The 23,710-nt window shown below is 29.8% G+C and overlaps 1 protein-coding gene across 1 annotated transcript in view; it reads left to right on the forward strand.

The window, feature by feature from the left end:
• Positions 1 to 7,781: 7,781 nt before the first annotated feature.
• Positions 7,782 to 23,710, forward strand: part of LOC125071891 (LIM/homeobox protein Lhx5) — a 54,817-nt gene continuing 38,888 nt past the window's right edge. The window contains exons 1-3 of the mRNA XM_047682309.1: positions 7,782 to 7,911; positions 13,792 to 13,981; positions 22,084 to 22,292. Coding sequence (XP_047538265.1) covers positions 7,896 to 7,911; positions 13,792 to 13,981; positions 22,084 to 22,292 — 415 coding nt within the window. The 5' untranslated portion in view covers positions 7,782 to 7,895. The remainder of the gene's footprint in view (positions 7,912 to 13,791; positions 13,982 to 22,083; positions 22,293 to 23,710) is intronic.

Genomic DNA, 23,710 nt, shown 5'->3' on the forward strand with positions numbered 1-23,710 from the left:
GTTCCTATTATCCTGTGTGACATTAAAGTATATTTTTAAAATGTTTGTTTTTTATTTAATGCTTTTGTCCTGAAATGTTCGATACCCGTTGTAAGCGTTGCCTGGAGTAGCGGGAATATCTGTACCCCAATTTCCTATAGATTGGAGGCCCACAAAGTACCAACCATCGCGTCGGGGTACCGTCACCACGGTAGCATGCGCAAGCGACCCGTGATACCCTCTGAAAAGACGGAGTGGGGTACCGTTGGTTTTTTTAATGGGCATTCGGATCACCACATGTAGCCCCGCGCCCAACTTCACGTGGGGGAAACGCGTAAATGCGTTTTTCCAGCGAAAAAAGCTCACGCCATTAAAGCAGCCAGTCGAGAAAATAAAGGTAGCATAAACTTTTATGTTGAAGGATAAACACAAGGAAAAAAGTAATAACAATAATATTTATTCCACAAAAACGTCTTTATGAACAATTACATGGTTGATCTAGGTCCTAGGACAATAAAGGCAAACACATTTTTTACACGGAGCTTTTTCTTCTTTAGCAAAAAGAGAACAGCTCACCAAAGTTCCATCACAATCGGATGAATAGTTTAGAAACGCATAAACGACAAACATTCGTTTTTTTATTTATATTATATTATGTTTTAACTTATTTTATTATAACGCCATCTGTTGGATGAAATAAGGACTACGACTGTTGTTCAGTAATATTAACCAGTTAGAGTAAAATGTAAAGCTAGTTACATTCGATGATCTTAGCAAACTTATATTCTTTCCTTTACCATACTATTCTATCCCAGCGACTTCGCAGTCTTCAATTTGAAAAATGATTAGCGCGCCATCTATTGTCTGATGGCTGTACTAATTCACCCATGCGAGCGGGTGCGCGTATAACTATTTCATAGTAATTATGAAATAGAAGTATAAAGGTGACCATTATTAATTTAATTTTATATAGAAAATTTCGGCATAGTATGTTATGTGTACTATAATAATATTTTAATACTTGAGTATTGGTATCTGAAACAAGTTATTGCTGAAAACGAATACAGATGGCGTTGTTTACAAATAAAAGTTCTTAAATATTTCGCTAGATGTCAACAAATCTGTAATACACGATAAACAAACCTAGTGCCAAAATGTACCAACCCACGTTACAATTATTTTTGAAAAATTATATAGTAGCCACTTTTAATTTATATTTCAAAAATTTATTATGGTACTTGAATATTTTATAATGGTTAAATTTTCGACCATATAGGTACATTACAAGACTGACTCATCGTACCGATAAATTCGAAATAAGATTCTATTCCAGCTCATAATAGATATTATTTTGAGCTCTGTTTGATATTTAAAAGCATAGGCTAACTTGTGATTTTTTGAAGTTATATTTTATGTTTCCTTTATATCAAGAAATTTGAAAAAAAAATATTTAATATAATTTGTGATTAATGATTTTAGAAATATTTTAAAGTATCATGGATAAATAGGTATATTCTAGTCAAGGGCACTTTTTTCGACACAGGTGAGAAATCACTGTTTGCTTAAATAATCCATATTTAACATTTTATACACAAAAGCATGAAGTACAAAGGCAATATAGTAAGGTCCTATAATAAATAGGAAAATTTTCAATCTATGTAGTTTCTACCTAGTTTATCAATTATAAACTTAAATCTTATCGATTTTGAAATCCCAGTCAATTCTGTTCAATTAAAATTCGATGTAAAAAATAATTGTAGTGGGTAAATAAGCTTTTTTTTTAAAATTAAAGTATCTTATTGGATTTTAATATATTATTCTATTAAGATAACATAACAAATACTTACTTACATTGTCAAGTGATTAAACAATCTTTTGAATCTTTTGACTGACAGAGAAACGTGATTTTAGGAAAAAACACACCGATTTTTGTTGTTGTTGTAACTGTATGACATCCTTAACTAGTTTAACCTACTTATTAATAAAAAAATAAAATAAAATTTGACACCTTGATAATGTCCTCATGGTCTTGATCTATCTAGGCCAGAAAGGCTAATATCAAAGGAGAATTACTAAGATATGTTTTAACTCTTAGTGCAGGCGTGTGCGCGCAAATGTTTCCTACTCTTACCCTCATAGGACCAGTAATTCGAAGTGAGCTCAGACAGGGAACTGAAGGCCGCAGGAGTGTAAATAATGTCACTTTACTCCGCGTTGCTAATGAGAATTTCTTATCAAGAAAACCAATAAGTTTGGTTTAGTAATTGGCTAACCCAAGATTTGAGAATTAAAGTATTCACATACAACTTGTACGTAATTACATATAATATTAGCTTAAATAGATCGTAGGTGCTATCCATATAGGTACCTAAATATTATGAGAACGAATATTTGGATACTCGAAACGAAATGTTTTTCATAAAGCACATTTATATTCCGACCGCTTTGAATAGTTTTTGTTAGAATTTTCAATTACCTTCTTCAGTTCGAATAAGAATTAAAATGAGAATCAAAACCAAAAATGGATATTCAAGACATTTTTGTATTGGTTTATGTGGAATTTATAGGAATTATTAAATTTTAAATATACCTATAGATATTTTTAACTAACAATAACATAAAAGACGAGAACATCATAGCTATAGGTAATTATAATATTTTTCTTTTACAATAACTACAAATTAAATGATAAGCAATTTGAAAAGCTTACAAACAATCTGTCGTATTTATTTTCTTCCTGAACCCATCATCTAAGCCCGTCTGAAGTAAGCCTGAACCCCTATAAAAGAAATAGACTGTGTCTGCCTTACACGACAAACTCCTTAAACGTAAGCCAAGAGCGACATCAACATTTTAATAAATTACAAGATATACTAGTTTTATTTTAACTATTTACGAGTAGGTATCATGAATTAATGATGTAGGTAGTTAAATGAACCACGAGGAGTTGAATAAGGGAGGTTGCTTTACAATGTATTTATTTGTATTTTGGTCTTAATAGAATAACATACCTACTATAATAAGTACCTATATTAAAATTCAATAAGAATAATTACTTTAAAAAAACATCATACCTAACTCAAATTATTTTTTTGTTTAATTTTAATTAAACAGAATTTAATTGATTTTCAAAAATGATAAGGTTTAGGTTCAAAATTGATGGAATTTACATACATTGAAAAATTTCCACATGGACACCTAAAATTCCTCTTTCGTATTTATAGTAACATTTTTTCTAGGACGGATTATGGGCTGTTACTTATAAAAAATAACATCAATAAACACTTAATTAAAATAAGAAAATGATACTATTTAGATAGGGGACGTTTATAGTTAGGGGACGGAAGATAACGAGTTACCCCGCTGTATACAGAATGTGCAAGGGAAGACGTAATAAAAAATAAATGGAAATCTTCAAAGCTACTAAATCATATTGACATATCTTATAGCTAGATTTTTATACAACTCCATATAATCGCATGTCTCTTCCATTGCTGGACTCGTCAACCTGGTGGCCACGGGAAAGGGTGATATTAAAGTAATTTTACCAGCTGCATGATACACCCTCTGTACTACATTGGATGACACTCAGCTATCGTCATCTTAATTTTTTTTTTAATTGCAGTGTCCTATATTTCATTAATGTTTTCTATCCTAGATGTTATTTGAACAGGTATATTACATATATACTTATTTCATAGGTAGCTTATGTATAAAGTCATATGTACATATATGAATAGGACGCTAGTATTATAAAAGCGAAAGTAAATCTGTCTGTCTGCTCGTTTGTTGTTCTTTCACGACCAAACTACTGGATCGAATTTTTAATTTTTTATGCCTCATACCCGACGAGCGACCCCTAAAACGCGAGCGAAGGCGCACACGACAGCTAGTCCAAAAATATTTCTTTTTAATATATATGCAGTGTATTCCTAGTACTAATACTAGAATAGGCTGCATAAATACTAGCTCGATGTAAGAAAAGGTATTAAAAAAAAAAATTAAAGCTGCATTTAACCGAAAAAGTAAAGAAGAAAGGATATTTTATTTTTTAATAAAATATTTGAAATTACTTATGTAATTATGTGGCAATGTGTAACATTTTATAACAATCTATAAGATTATGTCACAATTAACCCTTAGTATAGTTACAACCTGTAATCCTACTGTTGGAATGAGGCCTGCTCCAATGCGGGCGTTGACACGTGTGGCAGAATTTGATTGAAATTAGACACAGATAGACCTCACAAAGTTTTCCTTCACTACCAAGCACAAGATGAATAACAAACACAAATTAAGCACATAAAATTCAGTGGTGTTAGTCTGAGTTTGAACCCGCAATCGTCAAGTAGCGTTCTAACCACTGGGTCATCTCACTCATCTTTAGTATATATTTTTGAATTTACTAAGATTAAATTAATTTACCAGAAGGTAAACAAAGGTAATGTAAAGTGTTACAGCTTCAGTTATCTTCATGTGTTGAATGATTGGTACGTTTGAAAGTCATAAAAAAGAGAGTTTTAAATTTGTTCATAATGATCAAGTTAAATGCCTCAAGTTAAATATCATATCCTATCACTATCACTCTATGCCCCGATGTCATAATGTTGTCTATGACAAGGTAAGGCGAGACACGAAGGTAACATAAACTCGGAAAATAGTGAATAGTAATTTAGTTCCCGGTCAAAAATCACTAATCCCTTTTATAACAGATTAGCTCGTACCTAATCTAGTATGTACTTAATGATAGAATTTAAAAACACTCGTACGAAGGTATACGAGCGCGTGTAGTTTAGTAGCTGCACGTGACACAATGAAAATTCAAGGTAGGTAAAACTTTTCTCAAAGATTTTACTTAGAACTTACCGTTCAACCGTTGTATGTGTGCGTATGATGTGTGATCATGTTATTTATAATATATTCTATTCCAACCAAAGGAGAAAAGTCTAATAAACAACATTTGACAGCAAATTGACGAGATATAATTGGTCGAGAGCTTGATTAGTCTATGATTTTCACTATGCATTTGCGAAAAAATGCCATTTTGAACGTCAACGGAACTATTATCGATATCTTGGAAGTAAAATTAAAGTAGAAATAAGTAGGTAAGTGTTATAGTGTTGTATTATAAATAATGATATATTTATCATAAATTCTTATTAGGTAGTGCACAATATAGCTGAGTTATTAACAAATCGCATGTAATACGTAAATATACGGATTGTTTATCTTTTTTCTTACTTCCAGTGGAATAGGCTTTAAATATGTGAATAACATTAGTGTGCTTTGTATGTTGTCTATAAACAGATTAATACGATATGTCTGCCTGTGTTTCATTAAAACCGTGAGTCAGTTATGCTCCCAGAAATAGGTATTATAATATTTTTACCAGTAGAAGGGCTTTGAGTAGGTCCGCCTGCATCCCTAACAATTATACCGCCAAACATTAGCAATTTGGTTCGTTTTATTGCTCACCTGCATCTGTGGTAATTGGTTGTTGCTTGTCGTCCCGGTTTATGGGAGAAGTAAATGACTTGCGACTGTTTGAATTAATTAAAAATAATACCCATACAATAAGTAGAGCCGTGATGGCCCGATAGTTATAAGATGTGAATCTTGACACATGAGTCTGAGTTCAAACCCAGGGCAATCATTACTGAATTTTCATGTACTTATAATTCATCTTTTGATCGGTGGTGAAGGCAAACAATGTGCAAAACATCTCATCCTCGGAAAGAGGAGGCCTTAGCCCAGTAAAGGGATTTTTACCGGATGTTAATTACAATAGATATTTTATTTATTTGTGAAACAAACAGTTACACATTTCATAAATAAATACGTCACATCAAATTTACTCAATGCAATAAATCAGAATTGAAATTTTCAAATATAAATTAAATATCTACTATGTTTTGATAAGATTTTATAATTCTATGTCGAAAAATAATAAATTCTAAGAGATACATTTAAAAACACGATGTGTAATAGATATTCAGTACACAGAGATATACATAACAATAACTTAAAATTTATTAATACAGATTATGTACCTGCCTTCGAACTTACAATAATATGTCTATCACATAAGTGTAGGCTGCAAAAAAATTTCCTTCTTTCTAAATTCTAAAATAAAAAATAAGTTTTAATCTTATATGAAACTTTTTAATTTTATTTTATTCTTAGTTTAAATTGTAATAAGAATCTGTTCTTACTGAAAAAGCATAATCTACTCTACACATTTACAATTTATTATTTTTGTTCGCCAAACAGCAATATAATTTGAATTGCTGTGTTTCTGTTTCAAGGGTGAATGACCGAATGACAGATACGGGCGACATCTTGGATCCCATTTCTTCAGCGTGTTGACAAAATAACAAATTAAATCAAAATATACCTTATTCAATAAGTATCTTAAATTAAGTGAAATTTTAAGCTGCCAGTTGTTTGCCAGAAGTTACTGAGAAGAACTGGCAAGAAATAAAAGTAAGTATTTAAGTTTTAAACAAATCAGATTAGGTACATCCGCAATAGTTAGACAGGATACATCTATGTATGGACATATTTTTTACCTATATATGTATCAAGCAGGAAGAGAAGTTGGTTAGTTGGTTAATATTTAGTATGTACCTACACTTGCTTCCTTAATTAATTTTCATATATAGTATTTTTTTCGGGTGTCGTTGAGTATTTTACAGTTGCCTACATCAAAAAAGGATAGCTATGGCAAAGTTTTAAGTGCGCCTGCAATGGTGGAAACGTTATATTGGATAAGTTTCTTAAATTTGAATCGAATTTTGAATCTTTTTTTTAAACTTATCGATAAGATTACTTTAGGATGTTTGTATCTACCAATCGAATTAGACAAACACGTGTAGGTGTCATTAAGTAAAACATTTTACCAAGTCATCACAAACAAGATATACCTAAGTAGGTATGTATGTACCTAAGTACTTATAATAAAAATTAGATAAATAATTCATATCGAAATAGAAGAAAATATATACCTATGTTATGTAGATAAAGAATTAGCTATCAACTATTGCAAAAACATTTTTTTTTCAATTGTTATAATTTCAAGTCGATGTAACACCGAATCACTTTGATAAAAAATTTACAAACATAATAGGATTTATAAATTCGCGACTTCTCTTATTAAATTCTAGATTCACAAATAAAAGAAATACGCGGTTGTTTCAGTTCAGTATACGGCTTAGACAACACCCAACACCATTATTTGCAGCGAGGGCAAAGTGAAATCGTCAAAATAAAGAATAACACGGAGCCCGAGAAGGCGGGCGTGAGGCATGTCTACACAAACATGCATCACGCCCCCAGTCAAAACATCGAAACCAGAATTCATAAAACAAGACGGACCTAGACGAGCAACCGAAAAATTCAGACTATAATTATACAGCTACCCGATCTACAGGCAATTTAAATTTACTGCGGACGCCGCACGTGTCCCACAAAATGAAATCCCACTACCGCACGGTACACGCACGGAAAAAAAAGAATAGAAAAATATATAGGCGCCACCCCCTCGGTGCGAGTGGCCGCTCACTTGAACCACGCCCGCTCCGAACGCTACTCTACCCTTCCCTTTCCCACCTATTATTTGTTTATGTACCGTCCTTGTCGGTTGCGTGCCCTGGTGGAAAAGCTATGGGCTTGCGATCAGTACGCGTCAAGATATCGCGCGTGTTGGAGTGTCGTTGCTCCGCGCGTTGGCCGCGGTGTGTCTGTGCAGTGTCGTGTCAGGGTGTCGAAGTGGCGGGATTCCTTGCCGCAGGACGGGGGGCACATGCCCCCTTCCACCAGCACCACATTGGTAAAAGTCAGTGTCTCGTGTCGATAGGATTTTAAAAAATAGATTTTTTACGTGTTTTACGACTGAACTTTGAATGTGACTAGCAGCAATGCCGACGTACGGAGGTTGTTTTGTTTGGTTTTTTTTTTTAAACTATCCTATAGTTTATTTATTTATAGAGATCTCGGATTGATGGGATCCGTTTCTTTAATTCATAATTATTTATATACATTTTCTTTGATTGAACTAAAATTTATATGATTATTATCGATCGTTATATTATTTTTTTTAAATATTTTTTACTTCTTAAATACCATAAAGTGACACACTTTAAAACCAGCATGATTATATATTATTTTAACTGTAAGTGTGTCTGTATACAAACAATGTATCAAGCTACCAACCTTCTTATGTAATATTAATGTTTTTGAACGAATACTATTGATATTCTACAGTAAATAACTTTAATTATGTGCATAAAATTATAAATTATATATTATTCGTTGAACAGAGATAGCAATAGGTAGGTATTTTAGGCCTATGTTGACGGCGCTAGATCTCTACGTGTAGGTAGAGCTTGCAAAATTTTCGCGGAAAACAATTTGTTTTTTTTTTAAAGACAATAAGTTTTATTGATAGATGTATATTTAGTAAGAATTATTAGTGTAAGAGTATGTTATGAGTAAAGGTATTTGTTTAATTAAATAGTTCAATCCAATATCGAACTTATCGCTACAGTGTAATACGAATATTATTTCGAATATTCCACGCGGTCATGATTTGTTCTGTATCTTTTATTACTTATTTGTAGTTTGATATACACTACCACTGGTTCGGAATAGAAAATACTTTGACCTGACTGAGAAGAACCGGAGAAACTCAGCGGGTCTATATTGTTTTTTGTCCATAATATTATTTACATACATTCAATATGAAAGAAATAGCCATTACTAACCTAATGTAGACACACATTTGTTTCATTAAAACATGACATTACAAAAAATGTCAACTTAAACACAATTATTTGCTTATTATGTAAACTATAAAAATATAGGTATGGGTTATTTTCTTTGAAAGTTTTGTTTTAATGATATTCGCGATAATGATTATCATATTAAATTGGGAAGACCTAACGTATTAGTGGTAGATATTTATTATAAATAATATCACCATTATATTAGTATATAAATAGATAGAACATAGTACCTAATGAGTATCGAAATAAATATAATTTAATTCGATTACTTAACTATTAATTAATTGATTATCATAAGTATATTCAGTTGTATATTACTACACATAATAATTATATTTCATATAACGTACACAATTTAATGTACATAAGTCAACCATGTAAAGAATACATAACAAGCAACTTACTAGATATACATATATACTATTATTATTAGGCTTAGAGTAAGCAAAATTTAGAATGTAGGTGTCTTATACATGTCTTTAAACAGAGACCGTTAAAAAAAACTATTTTTAGATAGAAAGATCTTTTAAAACGTTAGGTAATAGTAGCTACCTACGTTATGTTATAGTATTGAATTTAATGTAAAGCGGTACGGAATGTAGATTATCCCAAGAAGAATCACCAAAAAACAGTTATTAATCTCTACCATCAAATTATATTGGTAGGTCTGTTAATTAAATACAATTATATTTTATTATTTATCGCGTATGAATATCAACGAATACTGACTTCTTGTCTTTCTATTCGATAAAGTATTTTATTGAGTAGTAAATACAGTGTTAACATATTAAGACAAAAGCAGAAAATGGGGAGATTACATCTTATTATATATGTAACTTAATTAGTTCTGTAGATAATTATCTACACAACATGACATGTCTTAGGTATATTTATAACTAGGTTTATAACTATTTAAATTATAAACTGTCATGCATAAGTGAAGAAATTTAAATAATTTAAGTCAATTTTCTTCTCGAATTAACTCCTCTGAAATTCCTTTCATATTTATAATTTTCAATGTCGCGTTAATTATATTTTTATCAGTTGTTTCGGTGTAATCGTTGACTTAAAATTCCTCAACAGTATACACCTACTTACAATCCGTTATATTTTTTTTGTGTATAAACATAGTGAAAAAATTAAAGCTTAGAAGATTTAATGTTTATAGTAACCATATTTTATTTATTTTAAAGTACCATTACAATACCAAGTTTGCGTTACTTACGTTGTTTTTAATCATTTTAAAATGACAAAATTCCTAAAATTTAAAAGAATATAATCCATAACAAATCTTTTTAATATTTTAATACACTGAAAGATGACAAACCATGTTCTTTATTTAAAAAAATATAAAAAGAATACACAGATTATGCGTATAGAATTCACTTCACGTAATCCTCTTTCGTTTTTATCCGTACCTACTTAACTATACAGTAAATTTTTAAATTTAAAGCCGTTATTTTAAACTGTTTAAGGCGTTTTTTAAATTAGATCTTATATATTTTTTTAATGTTTTATATTTAAGTTTTAATAAAAGTTTATTATAGATATCAAAAAAATATTACACGCATTTGCGTCTTATTATTCTAGTGCATAGTGCATAACAAATACGAGGCTTTATAGTGCAATGCCTTTGCCTATACAAGGTGATGGAATTAGAAACAATACCTACAATTAATAGGATACCTTTATGCATCTATTAATGTTTTTTTATGTGTTATAATCTTGCTAAGTTTTTTTATAAATCCATTTAGTAAATAATTGACATAAGTACATGTAGTATTAAATTATTTTAGGTTTATATATCTTTAAATTCGACCTATTTAATATAGGTGTATTATATTTAACTAATGAGCACCTAAAATAGCGCTCCATTTTTAATTCAATCGTTAACGTCGAATAAACATTAATTTTATTGCAATTTTAGAATTTCGTTCGAATATAAACAAGGTTATGAAAGCTGAAAAAAAATAACTAAAATCTTAAAACCTTTTTCAAGAAAATTGCTTACGTATAAACACTCGTAAATAATCTTAATGGACTATATACAAGTTGTATTTCCGTAGATATAGATCTTAGTTCTATTTATACATTTTGTTACGACAAAAACTGCTAATCGGTTTAGTTAGACGTGATTCTAGATTAAACTAATAGGTTTTTGCTCTTTTCGAATAAAAAAATCATATTCTAAAATAGATGTGTAACTATTTTAAGTAGTATTTTTTTAATATTTTAGTGGTATTTTTTAGCGTAAATATGAATTATTATTCGCAAATTTATATTTAAAAGTTTAAGTTTAAATTTAAAAGAATTAAATAATATTATCAATGAAATAATTACATTATAGTTTTCAAACTGGCTCATAAAAAATAATAAAATAATTGCTATGAGGTATAGAACTTTATATTATTAAAAAACTAATACCGATTACATTGTATTCAACCACCTGTTGTGGTGGGATAATAAGTGTTCATACACAGCTTATTAGTGAGCCCGGATCCTTTGCAAATTGGTTCAGTGGTTTTTCCGTAATTGGAAGACAAACATTCAATTTTGCAATAAATACTTTTCGCACGCTGCTAATGTGGAAAAAGCTGTAATTTCTTACAACTTTTTTATTCGTTCTCTAGCAAATTTATAACCGCTTCGAAAATAAATTAAATTTTTTCTTACTTGTGTGAGTTTTATTTAGTGGATTTCTTGTAGTTTCAAAAATGGCATAAGCTCTAACTATTATACATAATATGGTAAATAGTCGCTGCTATATTGTAAATCATCTGTTTATAATAGGTACAGTAAAATTCAATTGAATACTTAATCTTATTACTTAAAAATCAGATCTACGGTGGATGATACGAGTGAATTTATTTTATTTCCAAGGATATATTGCGAAATAAAATGTCTGTTTCTCATTTTAATAACATAACTATAAACATATATAATAATAAACATATTGTACTATAAATTGGTCAAGAGTAGATTTGGGTTAGATTGCACACGAGGCCTTTTGCTTTTATTAAATTATTTTCGGTATGTATCTGTAATTATATAATAATCGGAATTTACCTGTTTAATTATATATTTAATTGAGACATACACATACATATATATTTAATTGAGTTTATTACACCTAAAATCATAAATACATAACTGCATGCAATATTGATTTTGAATTTTAGTCGCCACTAAAATTATAGAGTCTTTTAAATTTATTGCCCAAATACTTAAGGGCTGAAATCATTAACAATAATAAATATATTTTAAGGTTGTGTATTTTTTAAACTGTCTGTGATATGTATTTTTACTACAATATTTCGAGCTAAATTATTTAATATAAATAATACCATTGAACATTTCAACATTTGATACATCGTTTATAAGTACATTAAAGAAACATCTTTATTTAAAAGTATAACTCATATTATACACAATAATAACTACTAATTTTGTGATTTGGAGATGTCTGCGCATTCACAGAACCGTTTAATCCCCAAACTCACTGCATTCTCGAAATACGACAATTCTAAAAGATTACTCGCTTGGTTTTAAGCGCTTAACTGCTTATTTAATCTATTAACATATTTTAAAACTACAAAATAATCTTTATATATAATACGTTATTAAGAAAGATTTAACATCTTAAATAGATTCTTGTTAAATTATAATTTTAACACTGTTTAAGAAGCGTGACAGCATAAAATTTAAACGTTTAAAAAAATCACATGTAACCGCAGTGAATCGCCGTCACAGATTTTTGAGCGCATCGTATGAAATGGTGCGCGACCAATCGGACATTCAGATTTGAATATGGAATATTAAACCAACGCGACCTTCATAAATTTAACCAATAAATGTCATTTTTTTGAATGAAAAAAGAATGCTTTGCAAGCGTTTGATGTTTTTATGTTTTCTCTTGTTTTCGGCTTTTCGAGTGTCGATGGTGTAAAAATGAAGTTTAAGTGCGATAAAAAAAATAATAAAAATAAAATAACGAAAAAATACCTCACACAAGACGATTTTAATATTTAAATATATAAATTCAATAGAGATTCGTTTCAGGTAAACACAAATATAACGAAATTAAAATTAAATATGTAACAGAAATGTATGCAATGTGCATCAGTACCTTATGATATATTATTTACCAAAGCCTATGTACACGGTCGGTAATAACCTATGCTAATAAAAGTTTATTCAGCTAAGCTTTATCGATCGTAAAACACAATCCTATTATGGTACAAGTCTTTATAGCTGAGTTTGCGATAAAGTAAAATATTGAAGAGTTCCTATATGATTTTATATTTATTTATACGTTGTAAATTCTGAATATAAATACCCAATACTTTTCGTTGTACCTACCTACTTCATACTATCTATTGAATTTGTCATCTAGGAATTACTCTTAAGAGTAATAAATAATTTAAAAAAAAAAACACTGTGAAAGAACATTTTTTTAATGTGAACTACAAGATACATGAAATAATAAAATCAATGAGCATTTAGTGCCTCCAAAAACAATATGGTGACAGGAAACCAAACCAACAGCAAGAGCTTCACCAAGCTGGTTGGCGTGCGGCTGTAAAATTCATTTCCATGCAGTTTTTAAAATACCCTGCGTTAGCCACAAATAAATATCAAAAAGTCAAGTGAATGATGTACGAATTACCAGACAATTAGTAACATACCTGATAATAGTTATGTACATAAATATAACAACTCTGTGGGTCAATAAACTTAGGAGTAAAATATGGAACGATATTATTTTAATTAAATTTAATAAGAATTTTATGTTCATATAATATTTACGTACTTGCTGCCCGATATTGTATCCACTGTCTCGTAAATTACTTTTATATTTTGATTAGCTGAAATAATTCCCAAGTTTTATTAGGTATTATAATTTTATCACTCAATATTAATATATTTGAATCAATCTCCTATTTAACTTTGTTGTATAGTATCTTATATTTTATGTAGTATGTTGAATTTAGTATGTTCTGTGTAATAACAAAAGTATCTTTGTTGTCAGGACGTGGCGAGGCAGGCGGCGCGATGGCTTGCGCCGGCTGCGAAAAGCCTATCCTGGACAAGTTCCTCTTGCATGTGCTTGAGCGAGCATGGCATGCGGCGTGCGTGCGCTGCGCGGACTGCCGTGCTCCGCTTGCTGACAAATGCTACTCAAGGGACAACAAATTGTTCTGTAGAAATGATTTCTTTAGGTAAGTCCAGATATATTGAAATAATGATATGACTTGAGTGAAATGTCTTCGCAAAATTACATGTATGTGAAGAGTACTGGTTTTCTTTTTGCATAGGTATAACTATTGTTCATACTTATATATCTAGCTCATTTAGGGAAATTAAGAGGAAAATATTAGGGTACTTAAAGTCCCTATGAGAGCTAGAGGTTAAACAGCAACTACGACATTAAAATACAAAGCGACATTATAAAACTATTGGATATTGCTGTGTTACACAATTATTTAATAATCTGCCTTATTTTTTCAAGTGATTCGTTATTTGTTTTAAGGAAAACTAAAATTGTGTTATTTTGTGCTAATGTTCTATATAGAAAACGAAATAATGTTCGGGAACTTGCGGCTTTACACACACGAAACTTATAAAAGTTTACCACACACACACACACACACACTAACAGTTAAATACCCCTGTGCCCTTCCCAGGGAATCAAACTATTTTCATACCAAATTTCATCTAAATCGGATCAGCGGTTTAAGTGTGAAGAGACAACAGACATAGTTACTATCACATTTATAACAGACTATTCCCGGTGAACACTTTAAACGCTTAGTAAAAATCCTATTTCATATATAAATATCTTGACGCGAATGATTAAATTAATGAATCTTTTTTGTGGCATCTATTCGTCTACAAGTCGTTAAAAAAAGTTATTTATAGCAAAATGATTTTGTTTTTAGATTTATTTAAAAATTTATATCTAACCAGTCATCATCACAAAGTTGGAGCTTATTTATTAATTTTATTAGTCTAGATTATTTCTGTAACACGAAGTGATGATGGGACATCGAGACAACTAAAAAGAACTATTATTATAAATTTTATTTTAAACTTGGCTACATTAGAATTACAAATTGAAAATGTTTTTTTTTAACAAAAGATATTATTTTATAGAATAGTATAGTTTATTTTTGCATATTATAAAGAAACAAAAATAATGTAAGTAATAAAATTGAACATAAAACGCCAAAAGAATAATATTATCTCTTCATAGTATAAAACAAAATCGATTCCAACCGTCTGTACGCTTAGATCTTTTGAAAATTCAAAGGTTTGAATGCGGTTTTAATTCATACAAAACGTGATTCAAGAGTATTTATATGATACGAGTAAAATCCGAGAATATCAGCTTTCGGAAAAATAATAACTTTTTATGTTTGTCCTTCAATGTAAAAGTTGTACGTAGAGCCTTATTCTACCCGTGTGAAGCAAAGGGAAAGTTTTTAACAAAACATAAACATTAGGTACAAAAAATAATGTTTTATTTGACCAAACTGTTCTGCTGAGATACTTCGAAGCAATCGTAACGAAAACATTTATGTACCTACTTGTATCTACATAATATATAATTAAATATTTTGCAAGGAAGTAAGCAATTTGTTATAACAACCAGCGTCAAGTGAATCGCAAGTTCTGGATAAATTATGACTTTGTGTAATGTTTGTTCTCACATTATGGACGACAGTCACAATTTTACTGTGAAAAAGATTTTAAAAGATATGCATTAAGGTGCGTTCGCGACATTGTAAAGATGAAACAGATAAAAAATTCAACTGTTCTATCTAACTTTAGTTATAAAATTATCACTTTTAAATTTATCATTGTTTTTAAATATATTAGAATAAAAATAAATTTGTATTTTCACGGCCCGTCATTGCTATAAAGTACTTTAGTCTAAAAACAAAAAAAAAAACATCTCCATCTTCTTTAATTCTTAAATTTTTTAGACGTTTACTTTATAAATATGACATAAAATTTCGAGTTATTAATTATTATGATGTAAGTATATCAATCAAAGATTTTTTTTAACTGATTACTTTTCAGTCACTTTTTAGTTTACACCTCGTTTATTTTAAATAAACATTTATATTAGGAGCTGTATAACAACCATAATCACATATGTTGATTTAATTTTAATTGATTGATCGAAAGGATTAACAAAATGTTAATTACACGTCATTGTTCTGATTATCGTATCTTTGATCTATTAAGAAAGAGATTAAATCATCTAATCAACAACAATTAAAAAATTAAAACTGCGTGACATTTTTACCATCTATAATAAATAATATGATTTTATTATAAATATGTATTTGTTAAATTGAAGTAAATAAAAAAAAAAGTTTTAATTGAGTTTACAAAGTAAAATATATTCATTTTTATATCAATGTAATGACTAAAAAGTTCGTATATTTAGTATTAATAAGAAGTCTTAAATTAGTTATATTCAAATTAAATCTAATAGATAAAATTTACGGTCAAATTTGAACAGACACAACCGGTAACTCAACAAAAACTCAACACAGTTTTACAAAGTCAACTTTTTGTGTTAAAACCGCAGCCACAGTACTAATAGCCATTATGAGCAATAACGCTTCTCCACATATTATTACAACCTAAAAAACTTATAATATTAGATTGTTAAATGATATGGCGCCAAAATGTAAAAAAAAAAAGTAATTTAGTTGCGGGTCAGCGGAAAGCGGTTCACTCATTGCTTCCGCTCTTTAATACTTTAATTTCATTCTTTATAAAAAAAAAAATTAACAGTTTTTTTTAACAGCATCTTATGTTATGTTTCCTACGATTTTCGAGAGGCTGTTGAGCACCTGACTCTGTTTGTTTTGATTATTACTTTTTTAATTAAAACCAACATAATCACTTGTGTATAATTTTAATAAGTGTATAATAATGGCTTATTATAATTAAAGTAACTAATTTAAACTTGGTGTTAGTAAAAGTAAAGTAAAAACAGCTCGTAAATATCCCATTGCCAGGAATACTTCTTCTATTTTAAAGGAGCAAGTTTTAGGCTTACTTCAACTTATTGTTCTAGTAGATACACCTGCGTTTGAACTACCTCTTTCCGTTTACCGCTGATGATGAAATTTTATCTATAAATGCGAAAGTAACTTTGTATGTCAGTCTGTCTGTTGCTTTTTCAAGGCCAAACCAGTGAACCGAATTAAATAAAATTTGGTATGAAGTAATCTTGAACCTCAAGGAAGAATAAATGCTTTATTATCGCGTGCGGAGACGCGTTACGACAACTACATAGTGATAAATAAACACGTAAATAAATAATTTATGATTGATTATATTTGAGCAGACGATCTATAAACAAATCTTGGGTTTATGTATTTTTTAGATATCCTTTTACCGGTATGTAGGTACAATTACAGCCTACTAAGAGACTTCTCTCTTATCGTAGTGAAGCTCTAGAGCTTATTCCACCAACTGGGTCCAATGCGGTATGGCGTTTTATACGTTTAACGACGAGTACTGAATGATATTAATAAGATTAGACAAATGAAAAATCACTGGTGCTTGTCCGGTATTTAACTCGCAACCCGCGGTTGAGATTCACGAATTCTATCCATTAAGCCAACTCGGCTGTCAATGGCTTGCCATGAATATAGAGTGTAGACGGAGAAGTATTATGTGTATAAAAAGGTACCCACAAAATTTACGAAATTTAGCTCCACTAGAGTGTCAAATTTGATTCGCGCTAATTGACGGTAGAGTGGACTTAGTAAAAAAAAAAACAATTATCAATTACATTAAATAAACTTATAAATGTTAATATCAGATAATATACTAGCTAGAGTATCATCATTCTGACAATTTATTCCTTGTTTCATTCACTTTGGTAGAGACTTCAGTTGTCAAATATTTATTTTAATATATTATAATATAATAGTTTTTACGTCAGTGTGCACACTACAAAAAATATTGTACTTTTTTTTTTGGATAGTAATTTCATATTTAGTATATTAGTAAATTCACCAAGAAGGTTGCTTATGATTATAATTAATCTTTTTTAAAACATTTAACGTAACACGGTTGAGTTATAACATACGTTTTTATTATAGGTTTAGATAAATAGGATCAAGATAACTCTTAGTTGAGTTTTAGTCAGTATTTTAATTTTGAATAGAATGATTTGTTTGATAATTATCTTATCTCTTTTTTTAGCTAGTTTTTATACAACTGTTTAAATTGGATACTTTTTTTAGAGTGTTTATAATGTTAATAATATTCTTTAAAATATATTTCTCCAAATAAATGATTGTATTAATAAATTTACAAAAAAGGTAAACTTCACGTGTTTTTATTTTATTCGTAATTGTTAAGTTACAATGATCTTGTTTTAAGTAAATCTATACTTCTATACTAATATTATAAATGTGAAAGTAACTCTGTCTGTCTGTTTGTCTGTCGCTCTTACACTGCCAAAACAATGAAACCAATTTGACGAATATTGGCATGAATACTTTACTAATACTAACACATGACAATCAACCCCTAAAACGCGAGCGAAGCCGCAGGCAACAACTAGTACTATATAAGACTGCAGTTATACTAGGTCCTGCAGTTAAGGCTAAGTCAAGATTTGGCTCCTTTAAAATATTCTATATCACCCAGCTCAGAGTTAGGCAACTGTCCATGTTACTATCCTGTGCTTCCAAAAGCTCTTCTGTTAGCGCTTGACATATCATTTGGTTTATCGTTCACAAAATTGAACTCTAAATTTAATAAAGAGTACACATGTATTGTTGTACATATACACTAATATGATGTAGCAAAAGTATGTATGTAGTATGTAGTCAGGAGGACATGATCCTCATTAATTAATGGTTTAAATTGAAGCAATTTCTTCTTTTAAGCTGAAATATTATAAATTAACATAAAATAGACAATGCAGATAAAATCCCAAGTCATAATTTGTATTATTATACGTTACAATGAATTTGATCAAACAAAAAAAAAATACGTTTCTTAATTTAAATTTTTAACGTGTTTAATGTTTCTTTTTTTTAATTTATGGTATATTTTTGAATAACTAATTACACGTCGAGATATATACACTCGTAAATAAAAGAATAAATACTTTTTTTTCGATTTGCATATTCGTATATTGCGGTTAATAATTTTTCCTAAACTAATTGTAAATGCAAAATTAGTTATATAATATTTAAAAGTTCTTTAAGGTAAGGAACGTGCGTTTTAAGTAAATATAGGTAGTATTTGACTTGATGACTTCATTCAGTGATATTTCGGCTTCCTATACTTAAGTGACGTAATTTCCGTTGTCTGACATGACAATGTCACGAACATTAATTTTAAATTATTTTAGGGTAACAATTGTCTTTTAGAAGGAAAGTTTGTATGTTATTTAAATATTTATTCTTTTCTATGTTTTAAGTTATAAATAAAAAAAAATAGGTACTTAATTCGTAATAGGTACAAATCTAAATCTCATTCGAACTAGTCAATCGTATTCCAATTTCAAACTATTTTAAAATTGGCGGCAATGTTCGAACTAACATGGCGGATTGCCAGATTCGCGCCAAACAGAAATGTTTTATTCATGCGTCCTCCATCGTTTATGCAAATGACTCTGGTAATAATTCATCGTGATCATAAAATAATAAAAAAACATTGCCGCCAATGTTTCATATGGGAAACCGCAATACATGCTCCATACTTGTTCATACACCACTTATTACTATATTAAAGGATCGATAAAGAAATATTTGCCTAAAGCCTTAAATTATCTGTATATTTTTTGACATAACGTAATATCTTTATTATTAAAGGCTTGTTCGTTTTAAACTTTGGCCGCTCGGGTTAATAATAATTATCAGCTTCTTTTTTTTTAATTTTATCTACAGTTACGACTTTTGTATATTTTTTTATATTATGCACAAATTTATCAGCTTATACAACTATTCCGATTGAATACGGTCAATGTTTTAATTATGAAGTTAATTATAAAAGTATTTATTTTCAGGCAATTTTCAGTTTCACAATTCAGATATAATTGTCGATGTTTAAAATAAAGTAGAAATTATATTAAAAGTTGTTATTTTTATTCTATTTGGGTAAAATATTATAGATTGTGAACATATAAAAATAAATTAAATTTGAATATAGATTAAAAACAATACTATTAAAAACTAGCACTAATATGGGCTACGACGGTGAACAATTAAAAAAAAAATTAATAATGAGTTATAGACAAATCGAAAAATTAATCCAATGTCAAAAAAGGTCTATGAACTAATATAATGCTTGTTTTGGTGTTCTTAAACATTTGAAACGTGATGATTGGATGATTTTGATAACTGAGAGGTGTATGTCTATGGCTGTATAATTTAGGCTGTGTATTGATTTAATCAGCCAGTTCTATTGCTGTCTTTACATTAAAGACTAAAAAAAAACCACAATAAAAGTGAATAACACTGTAAAAAATTACAATTTCATTTTCTTAACATTTATTTAACACAAAATAGTATTAGAGGGATTTGTTAAGACAAGAATCGGCATTCGATTAAAACTAGGCTTAAGGAAAACAGGTGCTCGACTCCATTATTGACCGGTTGCGTGTTAACACGATAAACGTCTGTCATCACGATCGAACCAGCCGCGGCAGAACATTTCGCTTTGAATTTGACCCAAAAATCAACCGATCATTACTCACCAATCAAACCAACACCGTTATCACATAATTTTCGAATTTTATAGCTGTCATAACTGCTTAGCGGTGTGGAATTATTTTATATCGACATGAGGCATTATATCGGCTGTCTGCAGTTTCGTCTGCATATTTCGAATCTTGTAGTCATTTAATAAGTCATTTCATATTCCATCTTGGTTTTCACATCGTCCTTATGGGTAAATTAAATAACGAATGTGTTTTTATTGTCATTTGACCAATGTATTTGTAATTCGGATTATCTGCGATAGTTCTTTATTTGAAAATAAGATACTTATATAAAATTAGTAAAAAGCATAAAAACCAGACTTTTTCTTAAAAGATTAATATTATAATATGAATTTATATATCTTTTGAATTTTAATTATAATATTTTTTTAATTTTTATAAGAATTATTAGTAAATAATTTGGTATAAAAAATTAAGTATATTTCTGACAAATAAAACGGAATAACCCATGTTTTTATAATTAATTAATTACCCTAGCGGAACCATTACACGCTTATAAAGAGGTTGGTAGCTGACCATTTAAGAAACAATCGAACTATTTCAGTGTAATTTAAATTAAGAATACTTTATAAAGGCGGGAAATTTGTGATTTTGACAATTTTATTTTATATCACGTAATGTATTCTTTACTAGTGTATGTATATATCTCTTTGAAGTATGCTACCGATATCGCTTCCGGGCGCTGTGCCCAACCTTTTAAAAAATAATCTCATACATTTGCATTTTATTTTTTCCTCGTCGACTTAACGAATGCGAATATGTAAAATCGATAATCTGTCGATATACCGACTTCTTCGTGTAGCATCTGAGATTATATTTTGATTTATGTTTTAACATAGATTGATGTTAAATGTAGATGTTAATGCTTTATTTCATTTAAGCCGACTATGACGTAAATAAGGAATCCCCCCGTTAACACATTAATACTTAGGTACATAGTATATTTATTAGGAATATTCGGAAAACTACAATCAAACGTTGAATTCTGTAATTAATAAGAAATTATTTTGAATTTTGGAAATAAAAATATATAATCTTAAACGGAGTTATAAATAACAAGCTGATTAAAAAAAATTATGTGTTTTTAAAAGCCTCGTCTCGAAGGATATCTGATATGACGAAACAATTTTGTAATCTTTAAGCGTTTTTTTTAATTTTTGTGTATCGTCAAAATGACATATACTATTATTAATATACGATATTAATCGTATTTATAATAATATTAGCCCATATTTTGTTACATTTTAAACATTTATGATTTTGACATTTTGTGTGAGTCTTAGGTAAGTGAGAGGCTTAGAAAACTTAACGTCAATTAGATATAAAATGGTAAGATTTAAAGCACTTAGTAATTCATAATTAAAGTCTATATTAATAAATGAGGATACTCTTTTATGTGTTGCCTAACTAAAAAAAATACTTAAAATTATTTATTATTTATACCAGGACTTTTCCGTTTCGGAGAAGGTTTTACTTTAAAATATATGGCAGACAACGTCTGACGACTGTTTTGTTTGTATTAAATAAATAGGTAAAATTATTAATTGTCCTCAGACGTTACGGAACTAAGTGCAGTGGCTGTGGGCACGGCATCTCGCCTTCCGACTTGGTACGAAAAGCCCGAGAGAAGGTGTTCCACCTCAACTGTTTCACCTGCCTCGTCTGCAGGAAGCAGCTGTCCACCGGCGAAGAACTATACGTCTTAGACGACAACAAGTTTATATGCAAAGAGGATTACTTAGCTGGGAAGGCGCCAACGCATTGTAAGTACCTACGAATTTAAAAAAAGAAACTTTATTTTATTATGATGGTAGTTCTGTTCCGTTTAGGAATTTAAATCTTTGACACCTAAAATTTTACGAACGTTATAAAAAAGTCACGTAAGTAATTAAAAAAAAATATCGTAGCAGCCGATGTGCCCCATAAAATTATGTAAATGATTCGGAGGCCGCAGTTAGAACAATTTTACATAATTGATGATGAAATATGTAGGTGCAATAAACGTATTATTAAAGAAAATGTAATAGAAAGTAATCTGACCTTAGTAACCGCACAAAACATTCATTGTCGCAAAAATAGAATATGTCAACACTTAGATTGGTTTGAAATTGCTGCTACGCCTGCTAACTGAGCTTTATTTACGTAACTTTAATCAAACATCGACACACGGTATCACGTTTGCAATAGAAGCCATTGTGGTTGTATGAAAAAATAAATTAGGTCTTTTATTGTCCTCGCCTCAAGCCAGACCCAATCGATGTCGAATAATTACTTTTCTAAAACACGACCACGGCCCCTTCAATTTCTGAACGTGACATGTGAGAATTGCATTCTCAGTTTAAAATGCGTTTTTATTGTTTAAGAACGTATCGTGGCAACAATAAAACTCACGGAGCACCCATTTCGAAATCGGATTTTTCGATCAATACCAACCGTAACCGAATCCAGAGTAAAAAGAAACAAAAAGATGAAGGCGCTGGACAAAAACCCAACCGCATTACACATTAGCTACGTCTCCACGCGGTAGTGGCGTAGACATCTTTTTTATTTTTTTTTATTTACCGCTTTGTCGAAGGCAACACCTTGACTTGATATTAGAAAAAGTGACGGATTGTAGACTACGTATGAGAATTGTTAGTTAGAAGAAATGTAAGTAGCTGTGTATACAAATATTTTGATTGGGGGTTCGATGCTTACCCTATTAAGATATTCAAAAAGGTTCTATGAGAAGATCCGAGTTTATACGTTTTGATATTTATAATTAAAGCAGTACGAATTAATCGACTACAATCGTAGTCCGTCAATAAGGCTTTGATCCGGATGGACTGGTTTATAGAAGGTTGATTAATATGTAATCCTTTTTAATGTATTCCCTTTGCGCTACTGTATCGTGTTTGCTTTTGCATATAATATAAAGCTCAGCTTAGATCAAAACATTTTAGCTGATAATTTATATATCATTCCCATCTTTAAAAAAAAAAATCAACAAGTTTCGATTTTTTTTCAATTTTTTTTTTAATAATTCGAGTAGCTTGATATATATTGCAAAATAAACATAAAATAGAATATATCTCTAAAGGGTAACTCATGTTTACTCGCGTATACCCACAACATGTGCACGCCCGCGGCGCCGGCTGTTTGCACAGGGTAATTGTGTTTAGACATTGTTACTGGAATAATA

This window comes from Vanessa atalanta, chromosome 20 (genome assembly GCF_905147765.1).
Source record: "Vanessa atalanta chromosome 20, ilVanAtal1.2, whole genome shotgun sequence".
Taxonomy (NCBI): Eukaryota; Metazoa; Arthropoda; class Insecta; order Lepidoptera; family Nymphalidae; genus Vanessa; species Vanessa atalanta.